This window comes from Nyctereutes procyonoides, unplaced genomic scaffold (genome assembly GCF_905146905.1).
Source record: "Nyctereutes procyonoides isolate TBG_1078 unplaced genomic scaffold, NYPRO_anot_genome, whole genome shotgun sequence".
In the NCBI taxonomy this organism is placed as follows: domain Eukaryota; kingdom Metazoa; phylum Chordata; class Mammalia; order Carnivora; family Canidae; genus Nyctereutes; species Nyctereutes procyonoides.
The window spans coordinates 1,788,838-1,802,652 of record NW_026575115.1 but is presented as its reverse complement, the minus strand read 5'-3'; the positions used below and the strand labels follow the sequence as shown (position 1 = coordinate 1,802,652).

The 13,815-nt window shown below is 35.9% G+C and overlaps 1 protein-coding gene across 5 annotated transcripts in view; it reads left to right on the top strand.

Annotated features, from left to right (window-relative positions):
* WDR17 (WD repeat domain 17) overlaps window positions 1-13,815 on the top strand; it is a 79,032-nt gene that overhangs the window by 43,473 nt on the left and 21,744 nt on the right. For 3 of the 5 annotated variants that reach the window (XM_055333783.1, XM_055333782.1, XM_055333784.1), the window contains 7 exons: window positions 3,352-3,516; window positions 5,840-6,042; window positions 7,050-7,199; window positions 7,287-7,417; window positions 7,718-7,843; window positions 8,882-9,037; window positions 12,310-12,374. In XM_055333783.1, the coding sequence (XP_055189758.1) occupies window positions 3,352-3,516; window positions 5,840-6,042; window positions 7,050-7,199; window positions 7,287-7,417; window positions 7,718-7,843; window positions 8,882-9,037; window positions 12,310-12,374 (996 nt within the window). The remainder of the gene's footprint in view (window positions 1-3,351; window positions 3,517-5,839; window positions 6,043-7,049; window positions 7,200-7,286; window positions 7,418-7,717; window positions 7,844-8,881; window positions 9,038-12,309; window positions 12,375-13,815) is intronic. The other 2 variants (XM_055333786.1, XM_055333785.1) reach the window with 1 other exon arrangement.

Here is a 13,815-nt window from a genome sequence, read left to right as displayed (position 1 = left end):
GCCTAATAATGCTAATGCCTTGGGAATGGATGATTTCCTAAAATATAGAACTTATGTGCCTAGTTTTGAAAGGTCATCCTTGCTTTCGAGCCTAGTATTTACCATGTGAAAATCAGCTCAGATTTAAAAATTAATCCAAGTCAAACCCTCACTGAAATTGATCCTTTAAGTCACTGCACTTCCAAGAATCTTACATTTCAAACCTCTCTGTGTACTATACAAATTATACTTAAAAAATTCAGACTTTCTTGAGATATTGTGAAAATAACGAGAAATGGTGCTTTTCTGTCTTGTAAGTGGAAAATATACATACTAAAATATTAAAACCTTCTCATATTTGTATTCTGAGTCAAATCACATACAAAAGGATGTCTTTCAATAAATAGAGAAGAACTTATATAAGACAGAGGTTTTATGCAAAGTGAGCTCATGCCCAGCTCCTCCTTGCCGGATTCCCCATCTCAGTGGCCTGATAATGTTCACAACAGAGCTGCTGAAGCCAAACTCCTTGGCCTCTTTTATACCTTATCATCCCCCCAATTTCTTTTTCCAGTCGGCTATCAGTTCCTGTGATATCATCTATCTAATTATTCTTTTCCAACCACTCCCCTCCCCTGCCATAAACCAGTAATACTTTGCTTTTGGACTTTGTCAGAAGACTTCTAAATCGATTCTAGGATTCACATTCTTTGTCACTGACCTTCTCTATGTTGAAGTCAGAGAATTTAACAACCAGATCTGAGTGTACCATTCCATTGCTTACAGTGATTGTAGGATAAAATGCAAAATCTTAGGAGCCCAACAGGGAAGTCCCTCTGCAAAGTACATCTGTATGGAACATATCTTGCTGTAACAAAGGCCTCATAGGAATAACCCACAGCCAACATCATACTCAGTGGTGAAAAACTTAGAACTTTTCCTGTAAGGTCAGGAACAAGACAAGGATGTCCACTTTTATTCAGCATGTTACTGGAAGTCCTGGCTACAGCAGGACAGCATAATGAAATAAAAGGCATCCAGATCAGCAAGGAAGAAGTAAAACCCTCACTATATGCCAATGACATGATCCTCTATATAGAAAATCCTAAGGACTCCACCAAAAAGCTACTAGAACTGATAAATGAATTCAGTAAAGTTGCAGGATACAGAATCATGGTACAGAAATCTTACACTTCTATACACTGATAATTAAGCTTCAGAAAGTGAAATTAAGAAAACAGTCCCATTTATAATTCCACCAAAAACAATAAAATGTCTAGTAATAAAATTAACCAAAGAGGTGAAAGACCTGTACTCTGAAAACTATAAAACTCTAATGCAAGAAATTGAACATAAAGAAATGGAATGAACATAAAGGCATTCCATGCTCATGGGTTGGAAGAACAAATATAGTTAAAATGATTGGGTGGTGAGATGTGGTGTGTATATATAAATACAATGGAATATTCAACATGGATGGAGCTAGAGAGTATAATGCTAAGCAAAATAGCAAAATGCTATTTTGCTAAAAGAGAGGGAGCAAGGCAAACCAAGAAACAAACTTAGTTATAAAGAACAAACTGATGGTTACCAGGGAGGAGACAGAGGAAATATAGGATGGATATTGGAAGAGTACATAAATATTGACCATCTGAGTAATAAATACATATAATCTTAAAAACCATAATTTTAGTTAGAAATTGGCTGTCTCACCCTCTAAAATGTTATCTCCTTGAGATCAGCAACTGAGTTATCTATTTTTAGCAGTATATTCTTAGCAAAACACTGTGCTGCTAACCCTCATTGTGCCTAGAGCAAAGTAGATGTTTAAAAAATATTTCTTCAATACACAAATAGATAGAAGTCATCTTGTATCTGACCAACAGAACAGTTCTGCATTCTTATTTTTCTGTTTTATGGGTTAAGCATTTGATGAGTTGAAATAAAAATTAGATATTAATTTGTTTTGTTGTTTTTTAAAAAAGTCCTTTATAGTTAACTTTTATGCTTACTACCAAATGTACCTAATAAATTTCATTTTTATTTTTAAAAGCCTTTTAAAAATATTCTAATAGCAGTATCCATTATTTTATGTAGCCCTTGAGGAGATACGTGAAAAAAATTTGAACTTGTAAACATTTATTCATAATATATCTCTGAGGGGGTCTAGCTCAGGGGTAGAGCATTTGACTGTATAATATATCTCTGAATTTATAATTTGGATAGCTGTACATACATTCCTTGAATGTTTATAATTTGTTAAGATTTTTTATCATGTATCCATATACACGTATGCAAAAACATACTCGTGTACATGTAAATATTTGTAATATGCAAAGAATGTTTTCCCACATGTAGAAACTGGCCTGTTTATCAGTGGGACTTAGATGTAATATGCACATTTACAGATTGGCAGGCCAGGTTGCAAACCGGTGTATTTATGCATGTGGCCTTAAATAAATGCAAGTACTACAACCCACATGGCAGAAATCAACAATTTGAAGTTTGAGGAAGGTTGTGATAACAGTTGTATCCAAAGTGTAACTTCTGTTTAGAGCATGGAGCCTGTTTGTATGGTTGCTAACGTTCCTCAGGGACACTGTTGCCCCATGATTCCCACAGGCCCACCCTACTCCTCCCAAACCCATTTGGAACAGTGTTCCATGTATGACCACTTGGATTGTAGATGGATATACAGATGGATATACATGGTTGCTTAATTTACTCTCACTTTCTTGAGTATAACAAACAAAGATCATTAAAAGATCATAGCCATGCATATTTACAGAAGATCCTTGGTTGGAACATAGAGTTAAAGTGTCTCAAACTGGTGCAGCCACCAAAGACAATGGGGAAACCAGGACTGTGACTTTCTGTCGGATGGGACAACCCTGGTCTGTGGCAGACGTTCCAGCATCCTTCAGGGGAAGCACTGCTATTTGTATTCATGCCACAGAAAAAATTTACCAGTGGTCAGGGCATGTAGTGATTAATAATTTGCTTACCAGTGAGGAAGCAGATCTCAGTTACTCACCATTGGAGACCCTTGTTAAGACCTACAGTATGAAATATAAAGATGTGAGAAATATTCAAGAAGTTTTGTGGACATTTTAAAAAAAGAACTTATAGAAATAGGAATTCCATTATCTCTGATCTAAGAATAAAAACTCGACTGATTAAAAGAGAAGATAAAAAAACTTTGCACTAGGGCAGTTTCTGAGAATAATGGTTTTTACTTACGTGTTTTAGGTCTGACTTCATTAAGGAGGCAAAAAATTCTAGTTTTAGAAATTAGAACTGGGTATATTTTAAAATTATCAGTAACAAATATCATTTTTTTCATGTTTTACTGTGCCATTGACGATATTTCAGAGACATGATAGCTACTGGCTGTGAAGATAAAAATGTTCGTGTCTATTATGTAGCCACCAGCTCTGATCAACCACTGAAAGTATTTAGTGGGCACACTGCAAAAGTGTTCCATGTTAAATGGTCTCCTCTGAGCGAGGGCATACTTTGCAGTGGTTCTGATGATGGGTATGTATTTTTTGGATTCTAATTTTTAGTCCTTAAAATCATAAGCTTATAATCTTCTAGAAATGCATGTATTTATACGATCCAACTTAGGGATGGAAATATTTTAAGTATGTACATAGCAAAGATGTACAGGCAATTAACAGTTACCTAATTGCATTTAACCATAGTAAATTAAATCTTGCCATGCTTATATTATCATCATACTCGTGATTTCTATTTCCTTGTTTTGCTTACTATGGATGCTTATTTCTATCTTACTAGCAACAGAGTTAAGAGAAACAAAAATTTCAAAAGGATCGGTTTGGAAAGGGGAAAAAAAAAACCCTGAAATGAACAAATCTCTGTAAAATATAGAGAAGAGTTTATTTTTAGTAATGTCCTGATATTTAATATGGAAAACAGTCCTACTCTCTTTTCATTAAGAGTAGGAAACAAGGGGGATCCCTGGGTGGTGCAGCGGTTTAGCGCCTGCCTTTGGCCCAGGGCGTGATCCTGGAGACCCGGGATCGAATCCCACGTCGGGCTCCCGGTGCATGGAGACTGCTTCTCCCTCTGCCTGTGTCTCTGCCTCTCTCTCTCTCTCTCTCTCTCTCTCTCTGACTATCATAAAATAAAAAAGTTTAAAAAAAAAAGAATAGGAAACAAGATGATCATATTTTAGCATGAAGAGAATTTACTTAGAAATGAGAGTGATTTAACTTTTTTTTTCTGGTTTTGTGAAAAAGTTCCTGAAATCTTGTCTATATTTTATATTCAAACAGGATAGATTTTGCATAGTACAGTTTGGTCCGTATTTGAATATGAGATAAATTTAGATAAGAAAAATCATACTTTATGCAGATAGAAATCATAGTATACAGTAGCCAGAAGTTTAATATTGAATAATTGACTGTTTTCATCTTGAAACTTTGGCATCCACCCAAATTTCCTAAGAAAAGCAATGGTCAGATTTCTGTGGGTTATCACTGGAAATGATACAGTAAGGTTATCATGTCCAAGTGAAAGAGTTGACTTATGAGATTGTTCTCTGTTAACATGGACTTCAGTATCTGAATTCTGTTGCTACATGAAAAAAAAAGTGTGATATTCAGCCGTTGTGTAAGAAATATTTGTCAAAAAGATAGTAAACATTTTACTTAATTATGAGGATGAAACTTGAAAATCTTTTGTAAATTCTGTTTATTAGTCCCTTAATATGACTATATAGGTAATATCATGCTGCCTAGCACCTTTAAGTATGCTTATGTACAATGGGGTATATAAAGCTTTTCTTATGTTTGACTATAAAATGTAATTATGATGTTAGCCTGATGTTTGCCTAATCTAAATTGTCATAAAGCAAGAACACCTGTTCTAGTGAGCGCCCCTTATGATAACATTAAAGTATTTTGATACATGTCACTTTAACACTATGAAAGTGTGATATCAACCAAAATAACTTCAAGGCTAACATAAGGAATTAGCACAAAATTAGGTTGTGATATGCCTGGATATATTGTCCTGTGCTGTGTAAGGGAAAAGAAAAAGAAGGAAATCTTTATAGAAGGCATAAATAAATATGCCTTAAAGAAATTAAATATATATATATAATGTATCTCCTTTATAATATAACTTTTGAAGTATTAATATTTTGGCATTGTAAGATTGATATAAATCTGCAACTAAAAATTATGAATTGTTCAGGAGAAGTTGGCATTTGGAGGCCTTAAATTGATTTTGACTTCAAATATTATTTCAGTAACATTTGTACTTTGTACAATTGGTAGATTCAAGTAATATCATGAATCCAGTTATATTTAAGTTTTGTACTTGATTTTAGAGTGATTTTACACCTACTAACCAACTTATTTTATTGACCAAAACATGAAGGAATGATTTACTCTTTGATAAGAACATAAAAATGAATTGATTATTCAAATAATACCCATCGTCATGCATGCTATGTTTTCATGATTTACAAATAATGTGTATCATTAAATTATTGTATCCCTATTATTACTAATTTCTTGGCCTTCTCTATTTCACTTTAAGAAAGAATCTTTTAAGTAAATAAATTGTGAAATAATAGATTTATTATCAGTTGTAAAGGACCAGTTAAAGTAGGGGGAAAATCTATTGAAATAGGCTAGCTCTGGCCTCGTTAATAGTTCATTTTCATCTGCTATAAAAAAAAAAAGAATTGTAACGTATCATGAATCTTAAAATGCCCTTTGGATGTACTGAGAAATCATTGTTGTGCGCCACTAAGAATGTGTCCATACTTTAGACAAATTATAACCTGAATGGTATTTTATACATAATATACATAATATTCTGTTTTCAGTTCTGTTCGAATCTGGGATTACACTCAAGATGCTTGCATAAACATTCTTAGTGGCCACACTGCACCTGTGAGGGGATTAATGTGGAATACTGAGATTCCATATCTCCTCGTGTCTGGCAGCTGGGACTACACTATAAAAGTATGGGACACTCGAGAAGGAACTTGTTTGGATACTGTTTATGATCATGGTGCAGATGTATATGGTAAAGTGTTTTTCACGCATTTTTAAATTTTACTGTATTAATGAAGTTTATAATTTCTAAGAAATACAATATTTTTAAGGAAACCTTACAGTGTTTCATTTTAAAATAACATTTTTCTTATTAGAAACTGTGTGCTTGTTTATTGAAATATCAGAATATACAGATGATAACCCAAAATGTCGGCCAACTATTTGTGTTTCTTTGTGTACACACACACACACACACACACACACACACGCACGCACGCATGCAGTTGCACATGGCTTGGATTTTTCTCCCGCCCTTTATCATCACTCAGAAGAAAGTTGTAAAACAGGAAATCCGAGATAAAGTAGATGTAACTTATCTACCCATTACTGTATCTCTACTGCTGTATAGTAGGACAACGTTTTGCTTTTTTATGTGAAACTAAGTCTTTAAATACGATTGAGCTGGGTATGGAAATCCGATTTCTTGTCTTCTGCGTGTCGCTTTCATATGTCAACCCAAATGTTGATGGGCACAAGTAGGTGAATTAAGAATGCAAAAACGGTTCAGGAGAAAGTGACCCTAGTCTAGCCACTTGTGTCCGTATACTTTACCTCAGTGGCCTTTCAGTTGAGGCAGAGGGGGCTGAGTGTGGGAGATAATCCTGTTGCTGGATGTCCTAAACTGGAAAGTCCCAACTCTCTTCTTATAATTAGAACCTCTGTCCATCCACCATTACCTCACAGATTACCATGTAGACCACGGGTGCGACAGTCTGCTCACTGCTGACCCAACTGTAATGTAATTTCAACATTTTCATCCAGGACCATTCGCTAATCATTATTCAATTTTGTGTTCATATTTATAGAATATGCTAAGTAATATACTGTATTCTTATGTCATTTTCAGCCAAAATGAAAATGCCGTTTCAAAACTCTTCCTTATAACTTCAATTCTGTAGAAGTGTTATGAGGTACATGTAGATAAATAATATTTTTTGGTGTTTACTTTAGTTAAAATAGGTTTGTCTTTTCCATCAGGTTTAACATGCCATCCCAGCCGCCCCTTCACTATGGCCTCCTGCTCCCGTGATTCTACAGTGAGACTCTGGTCATTAACACCTCTAATCACTCCTTTACAAATAAATATTCTGGCAGACAGATCTTGGGAAGAAATTATCGGGAACACTGGTATTGAAAATGTGCATGTATTAGATTTTATTTTTAAATAGTATCTTATAAGCAATCCTTTCTCACTGAATTATGTCTGTTCTTTAGATCATGCCATAGAACAAGGCACTCCTCCTCTGTTGTGTGGTAAAGTATCAAGAGATATTAAACACAAAATAGAGAAACTAACTGGTAATCCTCGAGCAAAAAAACTAAGATGGTTTTCAGAATGTTTATCAGTGAGTATTTATTATAGGAATTAAATATGAACATTTTCCCTGTAATCAAAAATGAGTCATTACAACCATTGTCATTATCACATATTTACATGTATCACCCCAATTCAGCGGGTCCCTCTGAACATAGTTGGTGCAGAGTAAGAAAGCAAATGGAAACTGGAAACAATAAATGAAATATAGTTATTATTTCGTTAATCTTTCAACTTAGATATGCCTCATCATATTTTTGAAGATGCAAAATTCTGGGGGTTTTTAAATTCATTTATTACATCTTTGGTTATTCTGTATCAACCTTTTTAGCCTCCAGGTGGCAGTGACAATTTATGGAATTTAGTCGCTGTGATAAGAGGGCAGGACGACAGCTTGCTTCCTCAAAACTACTGTAAAGGAATAATGCATTTGAAACATCTGATTAAATTTAGAACGGTAAGTCAAGTATGCAGGTATCCTGTCCCCAAGCAGAATTATTTTTGCCTTTTCGTTGTTAAAATATAAACATTATTCTGAAAGATTTCTGTAATTAGTTAGTAGACTGAAGTAAGTGAACGCTGAGGAGATAAGTCATCAGTAAAAACCAATTATGAGAGTCTGAATTATTTGAGACTAGTTAAGGCAGTCATGGTTTCCATATGTTGAATCTCATGAAATTTTTCAAAGGTCACTTCGAACTACTTGAAATGCTTTACCCTATTACCAAATAACCGTGACATTTGGACCACTCTGATTTTTAGTCTCAGAGGCCTGAAAGACTGTATTCTAGGATATGTTTTATTAAAACTGGCTGTATTAGAGCTCTTATTAAATTCCATTACAAAATCACCAGTTACCTTATACCTGGAGTGATACCCTTACCAACAAACCAGAACTGGGACGAGAAAGAGGAAATAGCACTTATATTTGCAATAAAATATCCATGCTTAACGTGACTGTGAGAGCACGAGAACTGTGCCAGAAGTGTGGATTTGAAGGTCCCACAAAACAGTTATTTTCATAAAGGAGTATTTTCTGTAGTCACAACCCCACCTAACGACTATAGGTCTTCCCTCCTGACAGAACAGGAGCCAATTAGAGTGAGCCTATCTTTTTTTTTTTTTTGAGCCTATCATTTTTAATGTTTATTCCAGACTTTTATATTTTTTCCAGTACTTACATATCACTTTATCACTCATGACCTTTTAGCCCCTGGACTATAACCACAACACCTGGTGAGTTTTAAGGACAGTGGGATTTAGCCTCTGTCTGCCCACACCCGACCCAACTAGTCTTTACCCCGCACCCACACCAGAATATTATAGTGGAGGAAGTATCATATTTTATAAAGAAGAAATACTGATTTTTTAAAATATTTAATTTCCAGTGCTACATGCTTTTAAAATATGTGCCCCTGTCATGCTTTTATAATCATCTGTTATCACTAGCTCTTGTATAACAAAATTTAGGAAATGTTATTTTCTGTTTAACCAGTCTGAAGCCCAAGAATTGACAACAGTCAAGATGTCTAAATTTGGTGGTGGAATTGGTGTCCCCACCAAAGAGGAGAGGCTGAGGGAAGCTGCTGACATACATTTGAGATTAGGACAAATTCAGAGATACTGTGAACTGATGGTTGGACTTGGAGAGGTAAAGTGCAAACAACGACTTCAACAAAGTAGTCTTAAGTATTGGTGAAATGCTAAATGTGAAGTTTATCTTTTTCCAGCTTTATATGCTTCTCTGCCCATCTGCTGGCAGGTGTCTACCTGAGGGCACTGCTTATCAAAGTGAGACCCCCTCGGCGGCAGCATCCACGTTCCTTGGGAACGTGCTAGACGTGCATTTCCCCTAGCCCTAAAGAATCATTGACCCTGGGGATGTAGCCCGACGATCTGTGCTTTTGTAAGCCCTTCACAGTATTCACATGCTTGGTAAAGTTTGAGAACCACTGCCCGGTAGGATCTTTGATACCCCAAAGATATCCGTGTTAGCTGATTAGCTCACTGTGGGCTCCCCTTGTGTCGTAACTGAACCCCACACTGGCCAGAAGAAGGGACTTCCCTGAGGATTAGCTGGTGAAAGATGCTTGTGAGGCACATCTTGATTGTGTAGAGGACTCATTCAACAAAACAGAGTTCTCAAAAAGGTCAAGATGAGTCTATCCTATTAAAATTCAGGGTAGTGGTTCTTCTGGAAAGTGGGTGGCAAATAAAATAGAACAAAAGGGAGAAAGGGCTTCTGGTTTTTGCTCTGGGTGCTGGTTTAGTTGAATGTATTCAGTTTGTGCAAATTTATGAAGCTTTTCATTTTTCTGCACAGCCATGTTCAAGAAAAATTCTCCCACTCCTCAAAAAAAAAAAAAAAAGAATCGAATGACATGGTCTCATTGCCTAATTGATCATTTGGAAAAACTCTAGGTTAGCTAACTTTATAATTACAAAGCATGTCATTAAGTGTACTAATAAATAATATAAAATAAACAATAAAATTACAATAAATATTTCAAAATTAAATTTAACTCACCTTTTTATTCCCCCACACACTAAAAACAAATAATGAATTACTGCTTGACTAAGATGAAATGTCATTTTAAAATGTTATTGAAAAGGAAGAGGTAGGTGCCTGGGTGACTCAGTCAGTGGAGGGTATGACTCTTGATTTTGGCTCATGATCTCAGGGTCGTGGGATCGAGCCCTGCGTCTGGTTCTGTGCGGAGCATGAAGCCTGTGTCAGATTCTCTCTCTCCCTCTGCCCCCCACACGCCCCCTTGCCCTTGTGCATGCTTTCTCTTTGTAAGAGAAAAAAAAGGAAATTTCTTTTTCTAAAGAAATTTAAAAAAATTTTTAAAGGCATTGCAAACTATAAAGTGTTTAGGGGCGGTATAAAAACTTGACTTTTGAAGAAATAGAAGTTTTGTCTTAAAAGTGACCCATTTAACAGGTCACTCTTAGAATATATATCAAAAGTCAAAGAGAAAAAGAATAAATGAATTTTGGCAGAACTCTAATTCTTCATCTTCCTGAGTTTTCTATCTGGGTGTATATATTTTCAAGCTATGTTTAATTAAAGAAACTTTAATAAGGTATCTACTTAAATGGACCTTAAGAATTTTGTTGTGCAGTTTCGTCAATGTTCTTAATGATGCAAAAAACTATGCTTAAAATCCTTGAGAAATCAGAATGTCCTTGTAATTGTTCACGGTCACTTCCTTCCGTAGTTTCTGTTTCTCTGAGATTAATACTATGGGGTTAGGGAAATATTTTATCTTTTCACCTACAAAACATGTTTTTATAGAAAAATCTTGATTTCAAAGTTAATATGCATTTTAGCTTCTTCCATTTGCCTCTACTATAATAAAAACAAGATTTCCTAGGAGCATATTTATTACTTTTTTCAAAAAAGGTGACATGACTACAAATAGCAAAGCATTAAAAATGACCTATTTTGTACACCCAAAACTAGTATTACACTGTGTGTTAACTAACTGGAATTTAAATAAAAACTAAAAAAAAAAAAAAAGTTACCTATTTAAAATTTAACCTATTATTTTCAGGCTAATTGCCAATTTTTCTAGCTTTAATTGCAGTAGAATTCTACTGTTGGGGAGAGACATCATATGAAGTTTATTTATTTATTTTTTCATATGAAGTTTAGATTGGTGTTGTGATGTTTCGGAATATTGTACCTTCACTTCCCTTCTAGACTTTTGAGTTTAGTGAAGTCTGTATTTCCGTGTAATTGTCATTCTTGCCTTTACCGAACAATGATCTTCTTTATTTTTTAAAAAAGATTTTATTTATTTATTCACAACAGACACAGAGAGAGAGAGGCAGAGACACAGGCAGAGGGAGAAGCAGGCTCCAAGCAGGAAGCCCCATGTGGGACTTGATCCCGGGACCCCGGGGTCACGCCCTGGGCCAAAAGCAGCGCTAAACTGCTGAGTCACCTGGGCTGCCCAATGATTTTCTTTAATAACAGTCTAATTTTTAAAATATGAAGACCTAAAAAAAATAGGAAGACCTATATTATCAACTATAAAGGAAGAAGTGACAATAAATATATAATTTATCAAAAATAAGGAAAGAATAAAATAGAAATAAATGTCATATTTGTTAAACAGAAGTGACAGTGCAATAAAAATTTCAGTATGTATTATTTTGAACGTAGAATGTAGATTGCTGTAGAACAAATTACTATGGTGTTGTGTCAGAAGATGAATTTTTTTTTTTTTTATGATAGTCACACAGAGAGAGAGAGGCAGAGACATAGGCAGAGGGAGAAGCAGGCTTCATACACTGGGAGCCTGACGTGGGATTCGATCCCGGGTCTCCAGGATCGCGCCCTGGGCCAAAGGCGGGCGCCAAACCGCTGCGCCACCCAGGGTTCCCCAGAAGATGAATTAATATATTTTTCAAACTACATATTTTAGTTACTACTCTTCCCCTCCCCTCACTCTGCCCCCGACCTCTTGGTTTGGGATTTTACCTGTTAAATAATACAATTTACATATCTTACTTTACTTTAAAATGTGGTAATATTTATAGTCTATGGAATGCATCCATCAGATAGGATATGAAAAGATTTCTGGAAATCCAAACAGTCTAAAAATACACTAAAAACTTGTATTCTAAATGTGTGTTTATTAAAAAAAAAAAAAGAAACTCCATTAAGATCTAGCACAATCAAAATAGATATGTTTAGAGGCCTGCAGGGCTCAGTCACTTAAGAGTCTGGCTTGGGCTCAGGACATGATCCCGGGGTCCTGGAATCCAGTCCTGCATCGGGCTCCCTGCTCAGCTGAGAGTCTTGCTTGTCTCTTCCTCTTCCTTGGTACTCTCTCTCACTCTCACTCTCAAATAAATAAATGCAATCTTAAAAAAAAAGACATGTTCTTGCCTTTCTCTCTCTCTCTGTTCTAGTGGGACAAAGCCTTATCACTTGCACCAGGGGTGTCTGTGAAATACTGGAAGAAGTTAATGCAGAGGTAAGCAGAGAGTCTGTGTCCAAATAGACATTTTAAAATATGTTAAAATAGAATCAGTATATAAATATGATGGTAGCTTTTGAGATTTTTTTTTACTCTTATGCTGTCTTTAAAAATAGCTGAATTTTATGTCTGCTAACAGAATAAATTAAATGAGTCAGTTACAAGTCATTTTGGTGCTGTTGCATTTGACCTGACATCCGATAAAGACGGTGCAAGGCAGATTTTTCCCATGTCAGTAGAACAACTGACAGATCAGTAAACATACTGGTTAATATATTAATGGTTAACCATAATTATATAATTATATTATATATAACATATATATAATATAACCATATATATTATATATAACCATATATTATATATAATTATATAATATATAATATATATATAATATAACCAATATATTGCTATTGAAATATAACTGGTAATATTTTCCTGAAGGCGACCAAAAGTTCACAGAATACTATTCTAAAAATAATCTCAGACATTTCCTCGGGACACTAATCCGTGCCACCTCCTCCCCGTGAATACAGAGGAGGTACTGGTGACAAAGAAGACTGTTGCTGAGAACGGTTAGTTTCTTAGGGCTGCTGTAACCAAGTACCCTGAACTGGTCGGCTTAGGACAGCAGATGATTGTTCCCTCCAGCTCTGAAGGCTAGAAGGCCAATCTCAGGTTGCCGGAAGGATTGGTCCCTACAGGAGGCTCTGAGAAAGCATCAGTTCCATGCTTTTCCTCCAGCTTCTGGTGGCTGCTGGCAGTCCTTGGTGCTCACGAACTCATGGATGCATCACTCCAATACCCGCCCTGTGTATGTCTGTGCCCAGATTTCTCTCTTTCTTGGAGGACACCAGTCATAATAGATTGAGGGTCTACCCTAAACTGACTACACTGGCTAAGACTGTATTTCCAAATAAGGTTACATTTGCAGATACCATGGCCTCCTACTTCAATATATCTTTTGGGTGGCAGGGGCAGAGCAGCTCCCCCAAGTGCTAACACCTGAAAATCAGCACAGCAGGCCCCTCCCCCAGAAGACCAGCTGGACGGACCAGTGATACTCCCCCGTGTTCCAATACAACTTGTTTTTGGCCACTCTGCACTGAGCAAAATGACTAGAAGGAAAACCTCACCTCAAAAGAAAGAATCAGAAACAGCCCTCTCTCCCACAGAGTTACAAAATCTGGATTACACTTCAATGTCAGAAAGCCAATTCAGAAGCACTATTCTACAGCTACTGGTGGCTCTAGAAAAAAGCATTAAGGACTCACGAGACTTCATGACTGCAGAATTTAGATCCAATCAGGCAGAAATTAAAAATCAATTGAATGAGATGCAATCCAAACTAGAAGTCCTAACGACGAGGGTTAACGAGGTGGAAGAACGAGTGAGTGACATAGAAGACAAGTTAATGGCAAAGAGGGAAACTGAGGAA